General features: G+C 41.8%; 2 protein-coding genes across 4 annotated transcripts in view; one reads left to right on the top strand and one right to left on the bottom strand.

The window, feature by feature from the left end:
• Nucleotides 1-5,593, bottom strand: part of dnah5 (dynein, axonemal, heavy chain 5) — a 103,367-nt gene extending 97,774 nt beyond the window's left edge. The window contains exon 1 of the mRNA XM_051956990.1: nucleotides 5,281-5,593. Coding sequence (XP_051812950.1) covers nucleotides 5,281-5,370 — 90 coding nt within the window. The 5' untranslated portion in view covers nucleotides 5,371-5,593. The remainder of the gene's footprint in view (nucleotides 1-5,280) is intronic.
• Nucleotides 5,594-8,607: 3,014 nt separating this feature from the next.
• triob (trio Rho guanine nucleotide exchange factor b) overlaps nucleotides 8,608-27,394 on the top strand; it is a 111,344-nt gene continuing 92,557 nt past the window's right edge. Inside the window, exons 1-2 of one of the 3 annotated variants that reach the window (XM_051956993.1) lie at nucleotides 8,608-8,913; nucleotides 19,085-19,138. In XM_051956993.1, coding sequence (XP_051812953.1) covers nucleotides 8,844-8,913; nucleotides 19,085-19,138 — 124 coding nt within the window. In that variant the 5' untranslated portion in view covers nucleotides 8,608-8,843. Of the gene's footprint in view, nucleotides 8,914-19,084; nucleotides 19,139-26,911; nucleotides 26,958-27,394 lie in introns of those variants that run through there. The other 2 variants (XM_051956991.1, XM_051956992.1) reach the window with 2 other exon arrangements.

Raw genomic sequence — 27,394 nt, 5'->3', positions numbered from 1 at the left:
TGTTGACCACTCAGCCAGCTGACCTGAAGCTATGCCTGCTTTATGTTTAATGGCCTGTGAGTTCTCGTAGCCAGCTGTGGCCTGGACAGACATGATCCCCAAGAACAGGGTAAATAAATGGGAAGAACTCAGGCAATGTGTGAACCTCACATGGTGTTGCTCCATGTGATCACCTTTAAAATAAACTACCATAGAGGTAAGCGTACATAGGAAGATTCACTGCTCTGTTGGCATGTTTGCTGTATATTGTAGCCTCATGAATTAACACACAGACACACAAGAGGCAAACGATTCAGGTTTCATTGTCACTTAAATGTGTGCAAGTGGCAATCATGCAAATGAGTGCTGAAGAGCAGGTTCTGCATTACACTCACAGGAACCCAACTTGTTGCTTATATAGACAATTAATTGCTCATTAAAGATCCTGAGCTGTGTTTTAAATGTTGCAAATATTATAATAGTCATAATATAGGAACAGCTCACCAAGTAAACATTTCCCCTGACAAAAAAATAGCAGCAAAAAGTCTAAATCCCATTTACATCTTTCCTATTAAACTCTCTTTTTTGTACATCAATGAAAATCTTGTCATTTTAAGTAAAAGTGCACTTTTAATTGTGAACATTTGCCTCAGCAGCTGTCTTAAAGCTCTTTAGTATATATTTTTTTCACTTTTGATGACAATCTAACAAGTGCAAAACCCCAAAAAGTCAGAAAAGCAGTAAACAATGTGGTGTGACCTTGTGCTGTCATCTTTGCTTACTATTTAGTGCACAAATGAGCTTATCTGTGTTTGTTCAGTCACTTGTTTTGTGTGTTAAAATTTGCTTTGGATACTAAAAGAGATGTTAAAATTCCCAATTTACACCAGCAGCATCAACACTCGCATTTTGAATCCACTAAATGTTGTGTCAGATTTATAATTCATGGACGTGGGCTTGTTCAGAGATGCATTAACTACGAAATGCAAAAACAGCTCTGATGATGTAAAATAAACCTGACTGAGGCTATTGGGAAATAAAGTGTTCCGTATGGGGGGCCTGCACAACCTGCAGCACATTAAAACATTTTAAAATAAGCTTCCATGCATGAATTAAACATTTTTGCCTGCATTGCTTTAGCTTTCCACATGACACAAAGCCATCAGCTGTTTACTGAATCCTGACACATTAAAGATGAATTACATCTGGTCGAAGAAGATCACCAAGTAGTCAAGTCATCTGTAACTTCAGAACTCTTGGGTCACCTTACCTTGTTTTGATAGTCGGGTTTAAAATGCAGCATCGTCAACGGCGGCCCTTCACACTGACACTTCTTTTCAAGTCATTCCACCCTCTTAATTGGCTTTGCTTTTCATGACATCAGAGAATTCCACTTCCAACAATGCAGACAAGGCAGAGAACAAGCGGCTTCGCTACAGCATGCGAGCAATCAGCCTTCTTATTTGCCATGTGAGAAAGGTTACTGCCCTGAAATTATGAGTGTGGCTCCTAAAAAGGGGGCTGCTAACTGGATAATGTGGTGTTGGGTGACCTCCTGTCGGCAAGGTAATTATCAAACTCCTGCTCTCAACTTACAAGTCTATCACAACAATAGAACTGAGTGACAGCATGAAGGCTGGGGGTGGAGAAGAGGCCAAGTGCAGCAGAGGAAGGAAATATTCTTGGATATAACTTCTTAGAAAGTACCGATACAGCAAATAAAAGCAGATGAAATATAGAATGCGATGATGTAGTTTAAATTAAAATGATCCAAAACAAGAAATGTGTCACCCCGTTAAAAGACAGAAGGTTTCACCCACGAAACACCTTTTATGCATTACCATTGCATGCTTACTGAAGGTAGCAATAGTCACTATAGCAACAGCTTCTTCAGAAAGCTACAGAGAAGGAATTTAACTTGCTTTTTAATTTATTCTCCATTTTTAGCCTCAAGAACAAGTACAAAAAGTACTTTAAGCAAGAATAAACCTTGATGCTTCTTGCAAAAACAGCTGATGAAAGAATGCAACACTTGTGCAGCAAGTAGACTGTGTGGAGCAGAGTTCAAACAACTGTTCAGTTATACAGCTAGCCAATGAATGTACCATCTGCAGAAATAGGAATGCTACTTGCATAATATGATTCTGTTTTGGATGAAGCAAGCAATTTGCAAACGCCACCTTGGGCTGTAATTTTTGTGACATTTTATTGATTTAATGAATAGTCAGGGGGAAAAAAGATCAGTAGATTAGATTGGAATGAATTGAAGCATTAGCTGCAACTCTCATGGGCTAACCCTTATCATTTACCGGAACACACACACACAGACCCCCCCCCCCCACCAATTAATATTAAATTCCATTAGCGCTCACTGTGGCACCAAGCAGATGAGAAGCACAGCTCTCTCCACAAGCATCTGATCGGCTGTTTGATATTGAAGATATGATTGCGAAGCTTTGCATTAAAAAGAGGCTCAGTCATCAATTTTTTACTATGCCATGACTGATTTTCGGGGTTGAACTGTCTGCTTGTGAGCTGCCATGAAACAGAAGAGTGACTGTAAATAATAAATGAGGGGGAGGAGAGATCTGAAAGAGAATACACAGACAGAAAGAGAGGTCCACTGTTTTCCCAGAGAATAATACACTGATACAGACATGGGCAGCTCAAGCAAATCTGTTAAAAGGTCACAAGGATGCTGTATTTCAAATTCCATGCGTTTTCTTTTCATGGATTTTGATGTCTAAGTTCTCAAAAATTTGATTTTGTAAATCTCGAGTGCAATTAAAAAATTAAATCCAATAAACTGCCTGTGCTTTATAATGTGTAGTTACTTCACTTTTAGCTGAAGTGTCATACGAGGCTAACATAGATGGAGACAAACAGATATTGTACAAACTGGCCAATGCTCTGTTGACCCACACAGGGTGAGAAGAGCTTTTCAAATCATCTTCATTTTCAGCACTGCACAAAAATGACCATGGAACTGAATCAATTTGTCTGTAGTCTAAGGAGCAGCTCCACAGAGTCAGAGTCTCATTTACTGAAGTGTTGTAGATGTTTTCTCAACCATAATTTAACATGCATCAGCCTACATAGTGCAACATTTAAGACTGCACTTGCTCTTAAGTGGGAATTAAGCAATGGAGTTTAACAAAGGAATGTTTTACTATATAACCTGTGTGCAAGGTTGTGCTTGGCAGAAATGCAGAAAATGCCATAAGCACCAAATTAAACTGATTAAAGATTAAAAGACAGAATAACAAAACCATAACCCTTCAATAAACAACACTCATGAAAATCCATCCATCCATTCTCTATACACCACTTTAACCTCATTAGGGTCACGGGGGTGCTGGAGCCTATCTCAGCTGACTCGGGTGAAGGCAGAGGACACCCTGGACAGGTCGCCAGTCTGTCACAGGGCTACATATGCAGACAAACAATCACACTCACACCTACGGACAATTTAGAATAATCAGTTAACCTCAGCATATTTTTGGACTGTGGGAGGAAGCCGGAATACCCAGAGAAAACTAACGCGTGCACAGAGAGAACATGCAAACTCCATGCAGAAAGATCCTGGGAAAGCTGGGACGCGAACCAGGGGTCTTCTCACTGCAAGGCAAAAGTGCTAACCACTACTTCACTGTGCAGCCCCTCATGAAAATCCCTTCTGTGTAATTCTGAACTTGAAGATAGTGGAACTGATTAATCAGAAGGGATCTGAATCTGATAAACAAAAGGTTCATAAGTCTGGATTATTCATTTTGATTATGATACTTTTAGATGAAAACCGAAGTCGATTCAAAGTTGACTGTTCAGCAGCATCTTGGTATTTTTAAGCATCATCATCCAGCCTGCCGACGCCAGTCCGACATCACAGCATCTACACTGAGAGCATCCCACCATCTAGTGGACTGAGGCTCATAATACAACAACACGCATTACTGGAGGTTGTTCCACAGCTATTTTTAACTACAGCTGAGAGGCCAGAGAGTCCATGCTAAGTGTAGTTACTCTCAGAACAATTATCAGAACAGCTGAGGGAATTTGAGTTAAAATAAAGAGCAGATTAATTCCAGCATTGCCTTTTCATCACATAATAGTAAAGGGAATTCTGATGTAAGGTTTCCAACTCATACCATACTATTGTTAACTGCATTTGCTGCACCTCTGCTAAATAGATACCTGTGGAAATTAATTTGAATCTAAAGTGAAATTATTAAATGATTTAATTGAAAATATGTATTGAAAAGTTTCTAAATTGAGTTTCGATCACCTGCCTGGTATGTTAATATGGATACAATATAGAAATTCTATGTAAAGTGTTGACAAAGATAAAATGCAAAAAAGTGAAAACTGATCAGGTTGCTGATGACATTTTCATCACATTCTGAACTACAAAAGCACTCAAAGAACGCAATCCTCTGCCAAGGCCGTGCAGTTGGCCTATCATTTCCAATGGATGAAATATTTAACCAAAAAATGACCTGTGCTGAGCACAGGCATGTGTTATGCATGTGCATGCTATATGCAAATACTAAACTCTGTAAGTTACTGTTATGAAGGTATGTTGATCAGTTCATCACTTTTGGAAAGCTTTTGTTTTGCTAGTGTTAAAATAACCGGTCCCTCCATGCTTTTATTTTGAAGACGTATTTTTATTAGGGGGCTTTTATTTTGTCAGGGTTTTGCTTGGCATGACGAAGACGCTGCAGAAAAGTCCGGAAATTCGCATAAAGATGAAAGAAAACGTTTTAACACTGTTGCTGTCTAGCAAAGGATGCGTTTGAACCTACAAGCACCTACAGGGGAAAAGCTCTTACGGTAAAGAAATGAGGAAAGGACAGAAAGGTTAATTTATGTTCAAAATAGCGGGCGGCAGGAATTGATGGCACTCAAACACCCCACAATTTAAATCATTTGTTCCTTGTATGACTTCCAACGTATAAATCAGTCAGTTTGTAGTAGGATCACAATCTTGTAACTGACAGTGTTCACTTGTTGTCATGGTGACAGCAACGCCTTGCCGGGCAGTAATATCTGGCAAATCTTTAACAAATCCGTAGATCCAGATTATAAGCCTCATCAATGCCAAAATGTAATTGCTTGGTCCTTCTGTCATTGCTGACCTTCCCTGAAAATTCCATCCAAATCTGTCGCTCCGTTTTTGAGTAACACTTGAAACAGACAGATTCACGTACACCGATCGTCACATAACTCCGCCGTTACTTGGCGGAGTAATCATAATAAAAGCGACACATTAGCATGATTCTTTTTCATCTTTTGGGTTCAAACCTGCATCTCCTTGAGTGTCTCTGCGGGCACTAAGGGCTGGCTGGGTCTGTTCCTGAAGTTCGCTTTATCCATCCTAGAGCTGACGGACATGATTGCAACATTCCTTCACAGAAAATCCTCCTCGACAGCCAGATTTTACAGATTTTTATCCTCCAGTAACGGTGGTTTTCTCGGGTATTAGGTGTCCAGGTTGCCGAGATTTGCCGGAAGCTCTGACTTTCCTCGAAACACTTTGCTGTTGTGGGCAGTTTCCAAGGCAACGAGGAATTCGTGATGGGACCCAGGGCAGAGGGCTGGTCCTGAAAGAAAAGAAGGAAGTTAATCATTTGATTGTTTCCCTTAAGGTGTTATAGAATACAGAGAAACATTATGGATGCATGCAAGTAAAACGGACAAGCAGATCATTTTTTCCCCCAAGACACTGTTTGTTGGGTCATATTTCAAGAACTCTGCAATCATGCTGTAAATGCTACACAAGATATTACAAAAATAATAGTACTTGCTGGAATTATTTTAAGTTGTTCGTATCGTTGGATGAACATGTAAACGGGTCACGAAAATAAACAAAGCTCCTTAGTAATGCGTTTGCTTCAGTGCGCCTTGCAATTCAAAATTTTGCAAGAAAATGAATACATCTACTTAAATCACGTTTTTACCACGACAAGTTTCGTGTCATATTCTTTCCCATGACTTTTAAGTACCTGCAGCTTCCCACAGCAGCAAAAACGATAAGTTTGCTTCTTTAAAATTGAGAACGACGTGCGCATTTACGCTGGCACAGCAGCGGTAACTTTATCAACACAGGCTCTGATGGCAAATTACAGTTCGTGTGTCCCACTTAAAGTGGACAGATGAGCTGGTCGATACATACATGGTGGAATTATTTACAGTAAAGCTGAACTTCAGAGCTGTCAGGACCTCAGAGCCCGTTCGTAGCTGTGAGCCATTCCCACATGCAAACTGACCACGTTTTCTTGTGTCCCCCATTTGTCTGAGTTGTCCACACTCCATTCACTTGAATGCAGCTTTGCACAGCTATACTGACAGACAATGTAAACCACACAAGAACATTTTAACAATACAGAAAAAATGAATGAAAGAAAGAAAATATAAATGAAACTCATATATTGGTTTAACGTGTGAATTTGAATTATTCTGATCCATAGCTTCTCTGATAACTGCTATCAGTGATTGTGTCTTTCACAAACACGAGTTACAAGTCTGTTGAGCAGCTTTTTGAAAGAAATGGCTCCTCAAGATCTGGCTCCCTTCAAAGAACCATAAATCCCATCTCTAGAACGTAACTGAAGAAACTTTACTCAAAACTTTAAGGCTAACAAAGGCAGAACAACCAAAAGGAGATTGAAAACACTGAAACAAGCTAATCCAGGAAAACAGAGTTGAAAAAAAATCTACGAGGTAAAAACAGAAAAACAAATCAAACGCTCATTAGGCATGGAACACGAGGTAAACAAAACTGCAGGGGAACTGGTTAAGGATTCAAAACACTAAAATACAAACCAGAATCAGATGAGAACGAGATAAAACCAATCAGGTAAATACAGGGAAGTAAACAAGTGAACAGAACAGAGTCACAGATAGAACGAACTGACAAAAGACAAGGAAGACACAAATCAAAGAGAACTGATCAGGGAGACGACTTACAGCACGCAGGTGAAATTAATGACTGCAATCAAAAAGGGAGGGAAAACAGATGGATGAGGAAGTAGAATATAAACAACACACAGGTAAGGCGATTTTAAAATAAAACAGGATGTAACACGAAAAGGACAAGAAATAAACAGAAACAGGAAAATACAGAGGAAGGAATCTAAGAAAACGCAATGACCTTGACAATATGTCTATAATGAAATGTATTTATAAAACACATTTAAAATCAACGGGAGCAGAACCGAAGTGCTGTACGGTTAAAATAATAAAACACATGGAAAAAAGAGAAGTAAAATTAATAAAATAAGAATAATAAAGAACAAAATAGAATAAGTTTGGGTGTCAGGTTCTCCCTAAATTAATGAAAACAGGTGGGTCTGACGCAGCAAAGTTTGTAATCCTGAGCCGTTCTCACATGGAAAGATAAACTGTTTCAGAAATTAGGAGCAGCTATTGGCTTGGTTGCTTCTGTTTGAGCCTGGATCTTGGACCAATGCTCCAACTGGGGTGTGATGGTGCAGGAGTTCTGCTGAGTAAGTTGGTGCCATTCCATTAAAATTGTAAAAACAACGCACAGTTAAATCTTAGAATCAACCCTGAAGCAGGCAGAAGGCCAGTGGAGGGAAGCCAGGACTGGAGTTGTGTGATCAGAGGGGCAGCTAATTTTGAACCATTTGGAGACGCTGAAGGGACGACTGCTCTTCGCCTTCATATAGAGAATTCAAAATAGAAAAGTTTCACCAGAGGACAACAGAACAACTTTGTGGTGATTTGCAGTAGACAGAATAACATCTTCACCAATATACCAGAGGCATTAAGTCTCCTCGTTGGAGAGGTCAAGGGTTCATGTTTGTCCTTTAATTTGCCACTGGTCATCAGACACTATGCCTGCTGAACTTCTCGGAGCATTTAGTGAAGAGGACCACTAGATGGCAGCAGCGTAGTGTAGTCCTCGTCTTTTAAAACGCTGAGCTGCAGCTGTCAGAAAGAACTGGGTTAGATTTGTGGGGCAAATGACCTCATACTGTAGCATCATCATCATCACTAGGAGATGAAGAGAGAATGAAATCATCCTTGCTCGCTCGTCGTCATTTCTATCCCTCTAAAACATGATTTGGCATTCCTGATTAAAGCTGCGCCACCCTGGTGCGCAGCTGGCAAAACATGCAGATCAGGACTGTCAGGAAGCCAAATGATGCAGAGGCAGAACTCATTGACCCCGCGGGAATACTAAAACGTGCTTCTGCAGGAGTTTCGCTATAAGAGCCTCTATGATGAGGTTTAAATATGAGAAATACAAATCTGGGCTGCTGCTATGAGGGGGGAAACACAGGGACATCCATCGTTTTGGCATCTCCTGTAACATCTGTGGCAGCGCAATTAAGGCATAAAATGCTTAAGAATGACACCCACGCAGCCCGCATCAGCACCGCAGTGAGTGGCGCTGGGGGGGCTGCTGATGTGCTGTGGCGCACACGGAATTCGGGTGGCGCACAATGCACCAAAAACCCCCCGAAAACGGAATCCCAGGATATCCCACCCCCCACCCACCCACCCCTCGAATCGGAATAGCCCTCCTCCCTCCGTCCTCCTACACCCCTCCCTCTTTTACCTCCGCCTTCTCTCATTATCACCCCCTTCCTCCTCCTCCTCCTCCTCCTCCTCCTCCTCACGTCCCAACTCGGGAGCGCCGCCGATCGGTCGCCAGGATTTTCCCTTCTCGGCCAAAATGGAGGAGAAGGTCTCTCGCCTGATGAAGGGAGCGCAGATTATATGACCGGATCTGCTTCAATGAAAGGCGTCAGGACCCGCTTTTGTTGAGAAAGAGTCAACTGCAGCAGCGAAGCCCTTTGAGGATATCTATCGCTATTTCCGCACAAGCCACCGCAGCCATGAGCGCAGGAGAGGGACTAGATGAGGCTGCGAAGGACGCGGCAGACATAGCGGCGTTTTTCAAATCCGGTAAGTCGGGAAGGGGCGAGTCTCTATGCCGTGGAGCTGTCGGTGTGATCAAATAGGACACACACTAAAATAAATCACTGATGGGTTTCATGGGCGAGATGCGTAATCTAGCGTGCGTCGGACGTGCAGGAGAGATGCTCCCGCTTGGTGGTTATTGCCCACATTTCAGCTGATTTCCTCTGAGCTGTCACACCTTTAATGACAACAATAACAGCTGCTGAAATATGCGCTCTGATCACCGGCCACTGACCCCATTTTGGGTTGGACCACGTCGGCTCCAAGGTGTGGATGGTTCCAGCTCGACCACGGGCTGTTCACACTGTAGGAGTGTTTTCACGGTATCCATCACGAACCCTCCTGGATGTGGGTCGTGCATTTTTTTTCTTTTCTTTTTGGAATCATGAATTTCAGATAGATTGAATAATCTTGTGCACGAACGTGGGCACATGCACGACCAAGGTGCTCTCAGATCTGCTGCACGCACAGGATAGGCCGTGGACGCATGTATGGCCAATAGGTTGCACTTACGTATTGGGCCTGTCTAATGTGGTGGCATCATCATAACAAAAATAAAAAGAGGCCTGCCTTCCTTATCACTGAGCATCCACAGCATGATTTTAGAAGTCTTAGGGGGCTGCACTGGTGCCCGATATCAGCCATGAATCAACACAAGGGGGCTTCAGCTGTAGGCTTTGTTGTGGTGCTTGTGACAAACATGATTTATTATGAAGCCAGTAGTTGCTGATGCAGTTTAGATTAAAGGAGCATTCTCACTTTAATGATTACTTACCAGGTATATTCAGATGCTGGCTCGGTCATATTATTATTATTATGTTATATTATCATATGGTGTGTGTCCCAGAAGGTTTTTGCTGTACTGTGACATTCACAGGATGTTTCCTTGCCAACACATGCTTTATTTTGGCCCTTTAAGATGTGCAAAATAGTCATTTCTATGAGTGTGACAGCATAGTGTGGCGAGTTTTAGAGCTTAAGAGTTCATCTTAGACATTTTTTTACTTGTTCTAGTGAAAACCCTCTTAGAAATTAAACCCTCAATCAAGCTCAAACTGCATCTAACGCAGGCACTCTGAGGACAGGAGACGGTGTTAGGAAGTTGCAATCGTTCAAAGCAAAAAGTCCGAGACCACCTCTGATACACAGCAGAAGAAGCAGCTGTCTCTCTCTCAGCTGTTTCCCTCCGTGACACCTGGTGCCTTTGGGTCTGCTGTTCACCATCTCCACTGACTGCACACATGCAGGAACACACAACATTTGCACACGTCCACGTAGAAGTTAATATGAATCTCTTAATGCAGCAGAAAAGCACACACTTTTTAAAATTTATTTTGTGCTTCTTAAACAGTCCATAAACCACATACTTTCTGCTACGGTCGAAATTGCCTCTGCCCGTCAGACAGTTAGGAATGTTGTCAAAATGGATTGTATTCAAATGCTTTCTTACGGTTGGTTGGACGCCTGCCAATGTATTTTCCTATAGCTGCGTTGTATCAGGCTGGAAAGTTGGCTCACAGTGAAGTTGGGCTGCTTGGATGTTTATATAGCAGCAAATGCAGTTCATACAGTATTCATGATGGAGACAGAAATAGGTTATGCCCTCAGGAAACTTTTATGAGAGACTATTATGAAGTGAAAGTATGGAAAAAGAAGTTTCTGGGAGAATAGCACAGAATGCTCAGTGAATATTGTCGAACAGTTGTGTGAGATTAAAACTGGTAGGTCTGAAAGTTCAGGTTGTTCAACCTTGGCACACAGTTTGTGAAAGATAAATATAACGGCAAATATGGATGTCTTGTATTATCACTTCATTTGATTCATTTAAACAGATTATTTATCCCTTTTAGTAACATTGAAAACTTTCCATCAATGGCATTTAGAAAGACCTTTCTACTTGTAACCTTCAGGTTTCATTTATTTCTAGCCGTTGCTCCTTTGTGGACAGCTTAGTGTTGATTCATCCATTTGATTGGCCTTTTAGCTAGTCAGTCCTATCCCTTCATTTTATGCTTTTGCTCTATATTATCATTTATTTATATGTGCAGTTTTTCAAACACAATGAGTCAGTTTTTTGCTTGTTTATACATGCCTGCTATGCATCCCAACCACCATGCATTTCCCAGCATGCTCCCTAACAGCTGTCAGCTTGTTGCATGTTGAAGTTTTTGGCACACAGCTGTTCCTCCAAGTCGATTCCAAGCTTTTTTCTTTTTATTTCTGGGGCTCTGTGCATATGAGTGTGTTTTGTTTTTCTGGGGGCCCTGCATGCACTGTGGTGCCCTAGTTAGGCAGTGAAGTCTAAAATGTGGCAAACACTTCTACTAAAATGATTGACTGGCCGTCTGAACAGCTGGCCAAGAGTCTGACTTAGTGAGGAAGAAACTTCTTAATTGGCCTGAAAACCAAAGAGAAGCTTGCATATTACCTACATAGCTGATTGACTGTTAGGATGATTAAACTGAAATTTCCATCAAACCTAAAGTGTCTCAAAGTCCAAGCTTTTGATCCTTCCCTGGTGTTGAATTTGTTCCACCTGAATGGATGATATTATCGCCGGCCCTCAAACATACTTGATGTTCCTCTCTGCTTGATTATTTTCAGTGAGCAGATGGTGCTGCATCTCTGAGTCCCACACTGTTGCTGTGGATCACAGCTCAGCCGCTGAGTCACCCTCCTAGGTTGCTCATGCCATGACTTAAAGTCCAATCCCAAAATTCCTGCAACTGGTCAAAGATGAGAAATATTCAGCTTCTCATATTCAGCTGCTCAGTGGTCCAGGCATCACTCCAGCTTTGCAACTATTTTCAGATAAACCCTGTTAAGGCATGGGAATACAATTACACTCTTCATAACCATATCTAGTTGTTCACTAACCTTCTATAAATAGCATAATCAGTTGACCATTATGCCAAAAATAAATCTCCGTGTTTGTTTTCAGTGCAGATGATGATAGAGCCCCTTTGTGTCCCAGTTGTTGATTACTGATGGAGTAATCTGACTCCCCAAATGCAGACTGAGGGGATAAGCCTGACATTGACTTCACATTTCACGTGGCTTTCTCTTCCACTTCCACTATTAATATGTTTCTGTTTTCAAAATCCATTTCACTATGGGAGAAACAGCAACAACCTCCGGGATGGAACTTACCACACTGAATATTTTAAGCCCATCCAAAGATTTGGATCACGCAGTTCTCTTTTTCTTTTTTTTTTCAGTGACTAAGCCATTTTAGCGATGATGCTTGCGTCCTTGCGTGTAAATTTTTCACCAAAGCAATTCTCCTGTCGCTATTTTAAGGGGACACAGTTGCTGCATCCTTGGCTGAGCTTCATCTGATATGATTGTGATTGGTTTATAGAAGTACAAACAAGCTTGTTAATAATAATGAAGCACCAGGCTACTGAGAGAGGCACCCTGTGAACCTTATATACTGTGTAATTTGTAATCAACACAGAGGATTCTTGGTTGTGGAACAGTCAGGAGTTGCATCGAAATGAGTCTGGAACTCTATTGCTGTCAAGTAGCACCACCTTGAACTAGGGCTGAACACTATGCAGAAAAAAATCGACATTGATATTGCAACATGAGTCACAATTTTCATGGGAATGGTCATTTTTGCATTTCTTTTTCACTGAAACGAATATAAAAAATAATGATGGAACTTTGAAGCAACTATGCTCCCTAAAGTCTGGAGAATGAAAAAACAAAATGAATGCATGACCAAGAAATATTCTGTTTCCCTGATCTGAGTCTGCTCCATGTAGGAACTTAATACACAGCACCCAATGCTGTCATCAAAAGCATGAAAACCTGAACAACAGTGTTCTGTGTTTATGGCCATTTATGTGACACTTGCCGTATGAACTAATAAATATAAATCAAATGGACTAAAATTTGATTATTGTCTCAAGCATTGCAGCTTTAGATTAAGCTCTGTCAGATAGATGGTAGCACTATGGGATAAGCTTTCCTGGCAAACTCAAAAATAACATTTGCACTGTAGTATATTTTAAAACATATTAATTCATATATGGTCTCCTGAGTGGCATTTAATGAAGTTACGGGCCCTGTGTAATGCTATTATGGTACACAACTGCACTGTGAAACTCAATTGACATAAAAGCAACCATATGTTTGTTGGAATTGGATTAAATAATAGCTTACGAGAGAACCATATTCCCAGTCATAACTACAGCGGTCATAAGATGGGTCATCACTCACAACGCCCCTGTAGTGTATTGCTTAGAGTCGAAGCAAAGATCTGCTGTTTACTGTGTGAAACTGGCTTCTGTTCATTAACCAGTGCAGACAGGCTTTCAGCTGTACATGTGTGAGAGTCTTGGTGTCTTGTCTGCTCTGTTAAATAATAGATTTTCTTTTATAGCAGGAGAATAATTGATGGGGAGGTGCAGAAGTTCTAACCTCTACTTTGTCACAGCAGTTGCAATGAGAATAATAATGAAAGACTTGCATGCACAGAAAGGCTGGAAAACCCCTTCTGCAAAAATAACCCCAACAACTACATTAACACCAATAATGCTCGCTGTGACTCTTTGGTCATGCTGTAGTCAGTCAATAGCTTGTCCTTCAGTGACTCTCGCATTGAGGCTGGAATCAAGATATCAGCATCATTAATGGCGGTGCCAGTATTGACATCGCAGTGAGCCATTTCCCTCAGTGCCCAAAGTGAACCCAGCGACCTGTGCCAGTGCAGGCAGTAATGAGAGCCAAACCACTGACCGGTAATTCTTCATTTTCCTCTTGCACAGTCAAAATCAATGGAGGCATAATGACCCAACGTTATCCTGCATACTTAAGCATAAATTTCATTCAATCATGTAGATAAAGAAGGGGATCTCAAAAGGCCGTGCAGGTTCTAGTGAGAGGGTTCGTGAATCTGTCTGAATATGCTAAATATCAACAGTATTTCTCCAGAAGCACAATCTCCACCTTCAAAACTTAGAATATATTGAAAAGTGTAAAGATAAACAGAGGAGGTGAATGCAAAGGTGAATGTTTACTGAAAGCAGAGGCAGTCATAGTAAAGGCACAGAGGAGCAGAGTCAAGAAAGCAAATGAAATAAAACAGGAATGAGAGTGAAATCCTGAAAGAGAGGACATGACATACTTAGAGGGACAAACAAGCCTTCACTCATCAAATTATAGATCTGAGGCTTGGGTGGAGTACACCCTGCAAAATGTAGGCTAGTCTGCTCTCCATGAGGCTGAAACCTTACGGTTACATCCAGGGGCAGCCTAATTGGCAGTTGGTCAGAGTTAAAGACTATAAGCTTAGATTGGCATTGCCTGCGCTGCTAAATCGCCTGGGCCCGCTTGAATAGTTGACTATCGCACTTTTTTAACCCAAGGAGAAAGAGAGGGCTGGATGTTTGTGTCGAAAGGCCAAAATATCTATGTAGTTTTTGTAAAATGAGAAAAAAAAAACAGCAGCTTCTGAGCTAAAAACTTTGTTTTGTTTCTTCAGTAGTAAAAATGTTTTGCAATAAATGTGAGAGTCCTAGTTCTACAATCCATTACAGCAGTGGATTTCGATATATCACACAAAATAACGAGAATAAACAGTGTTATTGTTTCTGTGTGGAAATATTCTAAAGCAAACAGTTCAAAAGCTTTGCATAGAAATACCCATCTCAGTGGCCACAACTGAGAGCCAGGAAGTGGTTTCAGGGCGCTTGCTGCAAAAATACGCTGATACAAAATAAGCAAAAATGACTCTTACATACTGCAGGTCTTTACAGCTGCAGACTGTGCTACTGTGCTATTAATTTTTGTTCGGTGAATTATGGAAACATGCACTGAAGCTCAGGCCCTGCTCATGTTTTCACTCACTTATTCTTGTTAATCAGCAGCTGAACTTCATGATCGCTGCAAAATGGTTAAATTCAATCTAATCTGACCTTCCGCTATTAACAACCACATCAAATGCAATTACAGACTTAATCACGTTTCTCAATTAATGTACGCAGTAACACATTCTGTGTATACAAGCCAATTAACTGGGCCAATAAACAGTGCTGAACTTACCAATGAAAGAAAGAAAGAACCCAGTGTTTTCCTACTGTTAATAAGCAGCTGACAGCCCGACAAAAACAGCTAGTGTACTGTATGTGAGGAGCAAGAGGCAGTTTTTTATGTCCATATATAAAAAGCAGACTGTATCCCCTCAATATTAGGTTGCTTGCTGTTTCCCGTTCATCTCTGAGTCTTCATTGGAGAGTTTTATGGCAAAGACGAATCGGGAAGGTAGCATGGCGAGGCAATTACCTGTTTTACAACACGACCGTGCTAATCGATCTCATAAAAGACTCTCGACCTTTTTGAAAGAGTCGTAATACACTTTATAGACATGTAACCACCCCTCCATCTCGCCAGCTTATTGATTGCTGTAAAATGTCATGTACATCTATGGGGTCACTTTGAAGACACAAAGACAAGGGCAGGGCCATTCGTTTACTCGTGCAAATATATTTATTTCAATTCCAATGAAGCGCATCAATCATTTCAGTTTGCCATTCATTTGCTGCTAAATGTCAGTGAGATTCAAAGTAATGTCTTAAGTGGAGAAAACTGCTGCCATCCTCCGAAGAGATCATTCCTCATCCATTAACGTGAAGTGATAAAGTCGCTGTATGCTGGGAATCGGCTCCCTCCTCCATGAGCGATAAAGGTTGGTAGCTTCATGTCAATATTGAGGAATTCCAATAGGTTGGTAATGTGTTGGTTGGATTCTAAGTGTAGCCTGTGGGACAACTTCATTACCTCACACACACGCACACACAAACACAGGATGCACACACATGCACAAAGGTATAAATCACTACATCCCACCCACATCGCCCGGGGCCCTGGAAGCAAGGAAGAGGGGAGGGGGATGGAGGGATGAAGAAACGATGGAGGCATCGGAGGATTGCGGGTCATAAAAATAGGCTGTGGGTTGGTCTGAGTGTCTCCTGCAAATCCCCACATCTGATAAGAGAGAACCCTCTATCAGTCAACTGCAGACTCCCCCTCATTCTATCCTTTTTCATTCCTTTCATCGCCTCCTCCACTCGTCTCCCACACAGCCCTCCATCATTACCTCATACCTTGCCTCTGCTCAGCGTTGTCATATATCCAAATAATGATCTTGTTTTGTAATATCTGCTCTCCTGTTTGTGAGTCACAGCACCACACATGCCTTCCTTTTTCTTATAACTTCACTAAATTTGACATCCAAGCAAAGGTTATTAAATTTGAGTGACAGATTGACAAATAGATTTGGGGCATATTGAAGGGTGTGTGTGTGTGTGTGGGGGTCTTTATACACAAGCCACCACAACACTTTGTCATTAGTTCTAAAAAAGAGAGTTCACCATAAATAAGCAAGGTCTTTTCTAGATTTCGGAGCCAAACGATATTTTATTCCTTCAGTAAATGAAGCTTGGAGCAGCGAAGACAGATAATGATTCATTCACAAAATGTAATTCCTCCTTCCTCATCCTTTCTGTTTAGTACTCAGCTGACATCCAGCCCATCTCCTCTCTGTTTCCCCACAGCTTTAACCGAGGAAGCATCTGGATGTGGTATCTGCAGTCACAAGCCTCCCGCAATGCTTTGTGCCTTTTTTTTTTTCTTTTTTCAAGAATAGCACTTTGAAAAAGCCGCCGAGGAGTCATGAGGCCGCGCTCCCCTTGAGTTCTGAGACACAGTTGTTTAAAGAACTTCCTCTTGAGAGAGAGGTGCTGTGTTACTATGTCAGGTGTCAAGTGCTGTGCCATTTTTCCATTCATAAAATTGCTTGGCGAGTGAGCCAGTTACTGTCTCTGTGTAGAGTGTGGAAGATAACCGGCCTTCTTTCTCGGCTGTGCAATGCTTTATTCTATTTCAGTTTTCTGTAGAGTGATTTGCTTTTAAATGTTGTATGAGGATGATAGTGTAGCAATAACTTTAAATTATTCATGTTCTGTCACACGCAGAAGCACACTCGCACACGTCCGGCTGCATATTTGCAGTTTCACATACCAAACCCTTATGCATTACTGCTTTTCTCTGCAGCGGGGGACATGCTTTACTTCTGTTAGCAGATAAGCCAAGGTCTTACTTCAGTTAGTATGAAAACAAAAAAAATGTGAATAAAGTGGAACATGGAGTCAGCTTTGGTAAAAATCAAAGCACAGCTTGCAGTATGTGTTTGCATACATGCGTGAGCTTGTGTGCGGCCCGAGACTGCTTGTCTTCTGTCAACAGCTGTGCTCAGTCTGTCCAACAGGAACTGTGGAGTCTCTCTTTCGCTCACAAACAGACTCACAGTGCATCATGCCGTCTTGCTTTGAAGACAGCAGCAGGCTCTGATCTGTGTTGCGTGAACGGTGCCAACCCAGTGCTCCTCCGACTTAGGAGGGCTAAACTGTCGCTTGGCCTCGCTGGCTTCGGATAAAATAGGTTGAGGATCAAACCCAACATCCCATTCTACTGTACAGGCTTGCCGAGCCACTTACTGTTGGTACATTGCTACTGTTCTACAAGAAATACTGTCAGATTTGTTGTTGCTGCTCACTGTTGTGAGCCAGGCTAAAGATTGTCGGCAGAAAATCTAATATATTTCTAATTTCACATTGAATTAATGTAAGATGAAACTATGAAACAAAGTGCTCAATTTGACTTTATTTTAAGGAAATAGTAGTCTCTATTTCTTCTGTCCAAACTGTACAGTTTTCCTCTTGTGAATGTTAAATTCATCATGTCAATACTGTTTTGAAGCTACAGCATAGATGGTGTTCAGATGAGGAGATTTTGGAGAAAGCTCAATTCCCTATAACGGCTTCATCTTCATGGCAGCTACAGTGTGAAGGTTCCCTTGCTTGTCCTTAACCCCACGGTCGGTAGACTATTGCCTTCTGTCTTTCACTGACTCACCTTGTGAACAAGAAATCAATGCCAAGCATATATAAGCTGTTGAAAAAATTCTGCACTTTCCACCGGACCAAACACTTTATCCACACTGTATGAAATGTAACATAGAGTGTGTGAACAGGTGCTTACTGTAATCCTCGCTAGGCAGCAGCATATGCCAGGCTGTTCTCCTCAGAAAGGCAGCCAGGGGAAGTCAGAGTGAGGAACTAAGCTGCCCCGTCCCTCATCCCCCTCCTCTCCTCTCTGTTATCTGGTGCCACTACAGTGTCCTACTGCTGACTGACCCAGAAAAAGTTGCTCGGTCTTCTGCTAGAGACAAGGTGCATGTCGACCCAAGTAAGAATTAAAAAATAATAATATTTGGTTTGACATTTGGGAAATTTTAATTTAAAGGTCAGAGTGCAGGAGTAATTATTATTTATTTAATGTTATCCACACGGATCTCTCATCAGTATTTCAACTCATTATGTCCTTTTTCATTTATGTATGATTTTTTTTTTATAGCTGAAATGAGATTTGAGTTGTGGATTAGCACTGCATCCATAATGAATCAGTCATTATTGATTAATCCATTCCGAATCGATTTTCGTGCCAAAACTGACGTCACGGGCTTGAGATCAGCGGACCCAATTTGTCTCCACTCTAATGCTACGAGCTCAGAATAACGAACACCAGACACACTGCTCTGCTTCTCCACAAATCTGGTGGAATAATTTTTAACATTTCATCTCCCTAAAGATGATTCCTAAGGCATTAGAGAGGCTGATATCGGCTGTGCTTTTAAAATGATTCCTTCCTTTATCAGCTCTGTGCTGAGAGTCACGCATTAGTCTGTGTGTGTGTGTGACAAAGTGTTAGAGCACATGGTAAAGCAGAGATAAGGAGCAGAAGGACCGATATTCTCAGTCTATATACACGTTGCAGCCTGTACTGTTGGTGCATGAGAGTTCACATGTAGATCGTGTGTGTGTGCGCGCTTGTGAATCTGCATGCAAAATGTTTAATGTGTTTAATCTCAGGAAGGGACTATCCAGATATCCAGATCAAAGAGCTGCTTCACAATTGCTCACTCGCTCTCTCATTTGAACCCTGTAATCCCATAGCTTTAATTTTTGACACTAAAATGTGGTGATGGTTATGCTGGCGTGTTACTGGGTCACAGGAAGAGCCTTTCAATCTTTATGTTCTTCATTTAACTTTCTTTCTCTCATTTTTTTTAATCTCTCTCTGTCTCTTTTAGATTGCTCTCTTCCAAAATGTGAATCCAAACTGGATGGCCCTGGTCAAACCTCAGGTAGGTCTGAGTGTTTCTTACACAGCCATGGGGAACTAATCAGGAATTTCCTCTGCAGAGCAAGACCTATGCACATGATCTGTTTATTTCCTGTGAATGTCCCTGTCTTGCCAGTCATGGCGGGGATTAGGAAGTGAGTTGCATTTGATCTTGTTTGTCCAGTGTCAAAAAGAGCTCCTATTTTAAGCGGAAATCATTGATTTGTATGTTCAGAGAGGCTTCAGAGCTCTCTGAAATGCATATTTGTGTTTAGCAAGAGGAGAACTTCTGTAACAGATAAAGCGGACATTTAAAATGCTCTCCAATTCATTATGGAAGGAACAGTTTGGCTTATGTACTACATATAATAAGGTGTGCATAAGTAAGAAGGAGACATTGAAACATCAAGAACACCGTGTACTTTGCCCATTTCAAGTAAAATACTGTGTTCCTTCAAAGCTCTGCATCGAATCCCATTAGACTCAGTCTCCTCTGTGGCATCAGTTCGCAACCATGACCTTGTGGGTTCTCATCCCTAATACCCCTCGGACCTGCATACTAAAAATGCACCAAGTCATTCTCTCCAGGGTGGCTTGTTTTTAGGGTCTAAACAGGGCAGCCAAGTGGCCCATATTAGGATGTGCACACAGATTATCCCACATAAACGTGAGCCTGATTCCCTGACCATAGTGTGTTCAGCTTAATCTCTCTTGGACTAAAACGCATTGTAAGTGTTTGGAGCTTTTCCATAGAAAGTCTGATTTAAATGGAAAGGGTTGGTGTAATCCGCAGCAGGAAGGCTGACACACAGTGGCAGAAAGTGCATTTGAGTTTTCCTGCTAAGTCCGAACATAAAAACAGTTTTTAAGATTGTTTGTGCATGTCATGTGGGATTTACAGTATTAGATTGCGGCAAGAGGAGTGTCATCATAAGTAGATTGTGTTCAGTGTAGCTCAGAGTCCCTGTTAGACATAGTTTTTACCTGTTTTTTTTTTTCTAATTGGGTCATCCAGGGATGAAAAGACGGTTTGTTTTTTTTAATCGACAGCTTGGCCTGATATTCCCAGTTGCCAGAATCTGAATGAACATTAATGTGAAATGATTAGGACTTGCCAGCCAAATCCTGTTCACAGGCCTTTTGCTCAGAAACCCTTCAACTTCATCCCCGGGGCTGAGTCACAAAAATGAGAGCTGCATCAGTGTCTTTGTATGCTTTTTTTTTTTTTTTTAACCAGGCAGAAATTCATGGGCTGCTCACTGCGAATCAGAGGTAATCAGGTTGTATTGGCCATTTATGGCTGATTGTTCATTTTCAATTACTGTGAACAAAATCAACTTGCTGTAGAATTAAGTGTCAAATTAGCAAATTGCCTGAAGCATTCTGTTGCAGTGAAATTGCAGGTGTCCTGTCAGTAAACTGAAATCTAAAATACAGTGTCCTTCAGTTACTTCTGAGCTGGTGTGACGCAGGCTGAACATGGAGTGAACATTTTTTAACTGTCCTCACGTGTGAGTTTTGCCTGAGTGTGTGTCTGTGTTGGGTGAATGCAATCCCTCAGCAAAATCTGACCAAACAGTAAAATACACGGACACATTTTCTGGCTATTTTCTCCCTGGTTAAGTGGGAAAGGATTTGTTTTCTTACTCCCAACCACTATGCAGTGAACTGCCTTTGTAGAGTTTTCCTGTTTCTGCAGTAGCTGCATATGCTCATCCATATTGTTTGGAAATTTGGTTTTGCTTTCATGAGATGTGCTAGTTTTAGATTCTTTGTTACTTCCTTCCAAAAGGACTTGACATAACCTCAACTGGGTGTTTCCTGTTGTTTAATCTAAACTTGGCTTCGTTGGCCAACATGCTTTGTCAAACATTGGCCTTTTCAGAGAATTGTGTGGTTCTGAACTTCACGATCTCTGTTGTATGGCCTGTGTATAGGAGGACAAGACAATTCCAAAGAGTTGACAGAGTAGCAGTCTCTTATCAATCAATTAATTCAAGCATTAATATTGTATAAAGCGTCATTTTTACTTCTGCAGATTCTTGCAGCCTCATACAAGCCGAGCAATGTTTTAAACAAGTGATTATACTGTCAGATTCAAATTTTTAGCCAAAACCAAAGCAGTAGGCAGTATTAGATAACATGCACAGAGATGACACAATACATCAATTCTTGTTGCTGATATAACGGCAACAAAGCTGTACGTGCAGCCTTTTTCTTTCATTACAAATGTGCCGTGTATAGCTCCAAAAAAAGGGAGATGGATTAATCATTACTCCCAAATTAATGGTGCAGGTTTCCTATGAATAGGTTTCATGCAGGGAACTGGTAGCCTGTAGGCCTTCTTTTAGTGCTGAGTGATTTCTGTGGGTCCCCAGATTCATGCCAAGTTCAACCTTTCTACCAACATCAACCTGCCTCTTCTGTCTGATCTGTCAGCATTCATCTGTTCTGCTCATATCACATTGTGCCACACAGGGGCCTGGACTCATCCTGCATCTAAACATTGATGCTTTCATTCCACTCTGGAGGTTCTCTTACTGCCTCACATGTTCACTGCTCACTGTTTGCTTTGAATTATTATCATATTTATGCAGCGATGCTTCTCGGGTCATCAAAATTCTGCATTATTTACAAACTGTTTAAAGTGTGATAATTATGAATTATTTTGAAGTTGCCCTAGTTCACATCATCACAACTAAAACTGCTCAAACACACTTTAAACAGTACATGCTGAAGATAGGGAGAAAGAGGGGATGTAAGAAACCAACTGCCTAAAATCTGGATGTATTTTGTCGAAGACAGAAGTGTCCCAAAAACACTGTTGGCCTGCATATGGATTTACAGGCTAAGCATGCTTAGAGTAAATAGTTGGACTGCTCCCCAGATATGCTCCGACTCTCAGTCCAAGATAATCTGCTACAGTAGCCAACTGCCTGTTTAGTCGGGATGATTCTGATCTCTTGCTGGACTAATAATATCCAGAACACAGTGAATTAGATGATTTGCGGTCCTTGGTCTTGCTGGATGAAAAAAACGGATAAATATCTGAACATGGAGAGAAAGATGAGAAGCCTCTCCTCTCCTCTCCTCTCCTCTCCTCTCCTCTCCTCTCCTCTCCTCTCCTCTCCTCTCCTCTCCTCTCCTCTCCTCTCCTCTCCTCTCCTCTCCTCTCCTCTCCTCTCCTCTCCTCTCCTCTCCTCTCCTCTCCTCTCCTCTCCTCTCCTCTCCTCTCCTCTCCTCCCCTCTTTTGTCCATATGTTTCAGTTCAGTTTAATTCAGCTGTGAACTCCATCTCTCATCCCTGCCCATACTGAGCTCACTGTGTGGTTCCTATTGAACTGGGCTTTGAATGCTAACCATGTGCACTGCGGGTAGACTAGCAGACACACACACGCATTATTACACACAAACGCACACGTGCTTCTAAGCAAGCGGAGGAAGTGGTTTTCTCTGGAGTTCATTGGATTTTTTTTTTTTTTAAATTCTCCCCTGCAGAGGCCAGGATGGGGAAGACTAAACTCCAAAGGGTGTGTGTTTGCCGATGTGGTCGTGTGTGTGTTTGAATGAATTTTGTTTACTCACTCTCAGATTACCCACTTTCCTTGTGTCTCTCTCTCTCTCATCAGTTTTTTTTCTCTTGCTTTGTTGCTCTTCCTTTGTCTGGTGATATCTCTCAAAATAGTAGCAGTTACACATCCATTTTTTGTTAGTGCTGCATTTGTTGTTCACTTCAATCCTAATGTACAGGAAAAGGAAAATGAGTCAGATCAGTGCCAGCAGAGGTTAGAGGCACACTAACAAACAGGCAGTAGATTGAGGGACCCAATAGGTTGACTGCTATATATATTTTCTGTATGCTGGACTGCAGACTAACTTAGTAAATAGTTGCACTGCTGCACTGAACTTTTTCATTTAGGTGCACCCAAAATTTTTCACTGCATCTTTTGATTCCAAGGACATACTTTATGCATTGATATTTTTGTAAATTACATAGTTCATTTCCTAACACACTGTAAATGGAAATACAGGTGTAAATGAGATAATCTGGGACTTAGAGTTAGTAAAAGGCAGTCCATCTTTTTCTGTTTTATAAGCAGTGTTAAATTTTATTACCATTTCTGACTCCTCATGGCTTCACTTTCCTCTGCCTGCTGCTGAATCACTGCATGGAGGCTGGCTGTGCTGCTCTGAGTTTCTTGGGGACATTGTGCTTTATGCCATTTAAATTTGGAATGCTGATGCCTTGGCAGCAGAAACCCTCTTCCCAGCTGTGCCTTGTCTGCCCTCTTTTCAATTTTAGTAAATGCAATGCATAATGTTGGCCATTTTCAGTGCTTCCCACCAGTTGAGAATTTGCTAGTGGTGGTGAGTGGCGCAAGTGTGGCCAAAGTACTTGCAGAGACTCGTGCACTTTGGAGGGGGAAAGTGTAAGCCAGGTGGTTTCTGAAGGCTGCAATGTACAGGTGTTCCCTGTATGCCTCACATGCAGGTGAAGGCCATCGATGGCTCTGCACAGAGAAGCTTCATGTCCCCGATAATTTGCCCCAGTAAATGCAAGTAGGACAGGTTAGTAGATTCCATAATTATGAGGCTGTCCAGGGATGCACTCATGCAAACTTGTAAATTTTAGGTGCACTGATGCAAACAATGAAAATGTGTGGTTGCATGTGACAGAATTTTGCTTGTATATACAGCAAAAATTGTCACGCACAGAATTAGATTCCAGTTTCTGAGATGAACATCACAATTTACCAAAAGAGTCGACTGACTTCATTTGATTTTGGCTTGTATAAAAGCACACAAGAAGCTCAACCTAATGGGCATTTAGGCCCGCACATTGTCCATACATCTAGTGGCTACAAAAGTGTGCCATCACGGTTGACAACTGACAGCTCTGTGTGAAAAATGAGAGTTTGCATAGCAGTCTATAGTTGGCATCAGATCTTATATCAGGGCAAGTCACAGCACGGTTCAAGTTTGGGATAGCAGCTAAACCTGCAGACTTCACTATGTATTTACTGCTGTGGAGCATGGATGAGTGTCCACTGGAATGTGTGATTAAATGACAGACTCTCAGTCAAATAATCTTTGATGTTTCATTTATAATTGATTGCTTTCAATCGGGGAAGCTATTAGTGTTTGAAAAAGACCAAATTCGTCATGACAACTTCATTTATTTTTGTTCTTTTGGTACAGCTGCTGGGAGACTCTTCCTCTTTCCTACTAACGCTCTAATTCTCAGGAGATGGGATGAAAGAGAGGAAAGCCAGTTAGACTCCCTGTGGTGTGGAACGCAGAGACAGCTGGGGGCGGCATGGCTCAGTGGGTAGAGTGGCCGTCTTGTAACTGGAAGGTTGCCGGTTCGATCCTCGGCCCGTCGTGTTCATGTCGAGGTGTCCCTGAGCAAGACACCGAACCCCTAATTGCTCCTGATGGGTTGTGGTTAGCACCTTGCATAGCAGCTCCCGTCATCAGTGTGTGAATGGGTAAATGTGACATATCATCATGTAAAGTGCTTTGGATAAAAGCGCTATATAAATACAACCATTTACCATTAGCTGGACTCTGCACCGACTGTTTGTGTCATTTCTGTGTGCACCTTTGTGTGTGCAGCTCATTCCAATGTGCATGTGGATGTGTACCTCCCGACCGTTTGCCGTGTGTGTGCAGACGACCCTAATTGGATCATGCTGTAGAACACTGGCTGTGTTGGTTTAAAAAGAGCACAGCTTGCATCCTCTTGTCAAGGCACATCAACATAATCATATCTGTTTGGCTGTAGCAGCAAATGATAAGACAATCAACTTCAGAAAGGACTGCTGGAAAAGTTTTCTGTTTCCAAACTAGGCATTGGTTAGCTCATTAATAAAGTGTATTCACGTACTTATCTAAAACATGCACGTTGCTGAAAGAGTGTTTTATATGACAGAATAATGATCGTTAAGCACAGCTTTAAATTTCTAGTTTACTGCATATGAAAAGATTAGGACTGCTTTATTGGAGTTCTTAATTACTGAATAAAAGCTGTGCAATTGAAGTATTCTCATTGAAATTAAACAGATGATGTGAAATGGGTTTTCTTACAATTTCAGTAGGCTGGGGATGAAGTTCAATGTCCACCGTAGTATTGATAACTGCAAAAAGAAAGCACTCGCATGGAAGAAATATCATTTCATACCATCATTCAAAGGCATCAAAGTGGCAACAGATTGTTATATGAAAACAAACTAATAAAATAAATATGAAATTGCAGCATCTTGCCATTCATTTTTTGTGTCGCCAATTACCTCATAGACTTGGATTGGTTGCTGTGAGGGATTTCATGTGACTCTTTTCTGTTTATGACACGCTGCTCTTTCACCATCACTGCTTGTAATGTTGTGCTACTCATCAAAAACGCTTATGCAATGTGTGTGTTTTTGTGCATGAGAGAAATGTTTGAGACACGTGAATTGGAATAATGCTTGCGGCGCAAAATGATACACACATTATACACACACTCACACACCTTCAGCTGCAATATCAGCACAAGCATTAAGTCATTGATAAGATTCAACGATAATGACTTTCCTTATTATCATGCATAGCGGCTCCCCGCACGCTCCACACACACATTAAATACATAAATACACCACCATGCTGTCTGCTAATAGGCTCCATCTGTTTTAAGCTGCATGTTCCCTGAAGTCAAGTCACCGAGTTCCTCTGCACTGTTCACATCACAGTCACTCTTTTCATCTGAGTCTTCTCTGTCTTATTTAGATGATGTAGTCATAAACTCTTACAGATGTTATACAGACAGCATTTTGAGCAAATATAGGTAAGCGGCGTAACGGAGCTCATTGCCAGCCGCCCAGCCCCCCACCGCCTCATATCAGTCCCATTTCCCACATCACAATCATCATCATCTTTGTCCTCTGTCTCTCAGACCCTGGTCTTTTCCTGGAGAGCACTGATGCATAGGAAAGCAAGGTTCCGCTCTCTCACCCCTCCAATCGCCGTCGGCCTCTCCCCCGTACGCCGGCCAATCGACTGCCGCAGATGGCCAGCGAGGGAGGGGCTGAACGCGAAGGGTGGGACGGGGGATGTGGTGTGTGTGTGTGCTCGCTGGTCGCTCCTTGACTCGAGGGATATAAAGGATGCTTGGCTGCTCGGGGACAAGGGGGGGGATATCACCATAACGCCGCTCCATCCTCCACAGCGGATGTATTTGCAGTTTTTGATGGCTGTGCGGCTGCAGGAGCAGTGCTAATTTATGCCAAGCATCTAAACGCTTTTCATTCATTCATTCAAACGAGCAATGGGGCCTGATGTTGGACTTCTTGATAGGTCGTATCTGTGCAGACATCGACTTAGATCATTTTCATGCTTGAAAACTGTATGCTTGATTCATAGCAGCAATGTGGCATTTGGACGTTTGCAGTGATGCCACAGTCCAGTTTAGAAATGTACGCACGTGGAGTGGAACTAACAGTTTTGCCTTTTGTTTCTTAAGATTTTGATTGATTTATACCCAGAGGGGGTGATGTTGCAGTGCAGATAGTGTAAGAGGATGACTGCTGTTGATAAAAGGTGACGTCCAATGAAGGCGCTTATGTGAAGCTGTGGCGATAATGGAGAGAAACACGGGGAGCTAAAGCTGTGATTCTTGGAAAGCTGCAAGCATTTTTCTTAAAAGGGAAGTTTACTCCATCTTTCATCCTGTGGAAGCTCTTGTGGATGGATTCCCTCCTGTGCTGTCATGCTGCTTGCTTTATTGGTCAGTTGACTGGTTTGAGTGCAGAAGGACAGGAGACAAGCTGAAGACATGTCCATCCAGATCCTGTCTGCAGGACCCTGTAAGTATGATGCGATTGTACAAGGTTAGATTGAATTATTTAGAAGTAGTAGGTGAGCAAAGAGCCACAACTCAGCAGCTTGAATTTGTGACGTTGTAGATTATATTTTAAGTCTGTTTAAAAGGCTTATAGTTGGTGCCCAGTTAAAGTGCATTCATCACTTCGATATCACATTTAGCGTCCTCTACACTCTGGTCTATACTTCTCCACAGCATCACAACGATCTATTTTTGGTCTGCAAGCTAACTAACGAATGCTCGTGAGTCATGTGGTCTCACTTCTCTTGCAAAGGTTTGTGTTCACATGGAAGGGGGTGTAACCGCCAGAGAGCTATACGGAGGATCTATGGATGGGTTGGACTGCACCATATTGCCAGCAGTTGTCAACATAAAAGACAAATAATTGACATATGTTGCTGGGTTCCTGACCCCCGCCAG

The sequence above is a fragment of the Acanthochromis polyacanthus genome, chromosome 12 (genome assembly GCF_021347895.1).
Source record: "Acanthochromis polyacanthus isolate Apoly-LR-REF ecotype Palm Island chromosome 12, KAUST_Apoly_ChrSc, whole genome shotgun sequence".
Classification (NCBI taxonomy): Eukaryota; Metazoa; Chordata; class Actinopteri; family Pomacentridae; genus Acanthochromis; species Acanthochromis polyacanthus.
Note: the sequence above shows the minus strand (reverse complement) of the source record. Positions and strands in the feature narration are given on the sequence as shown.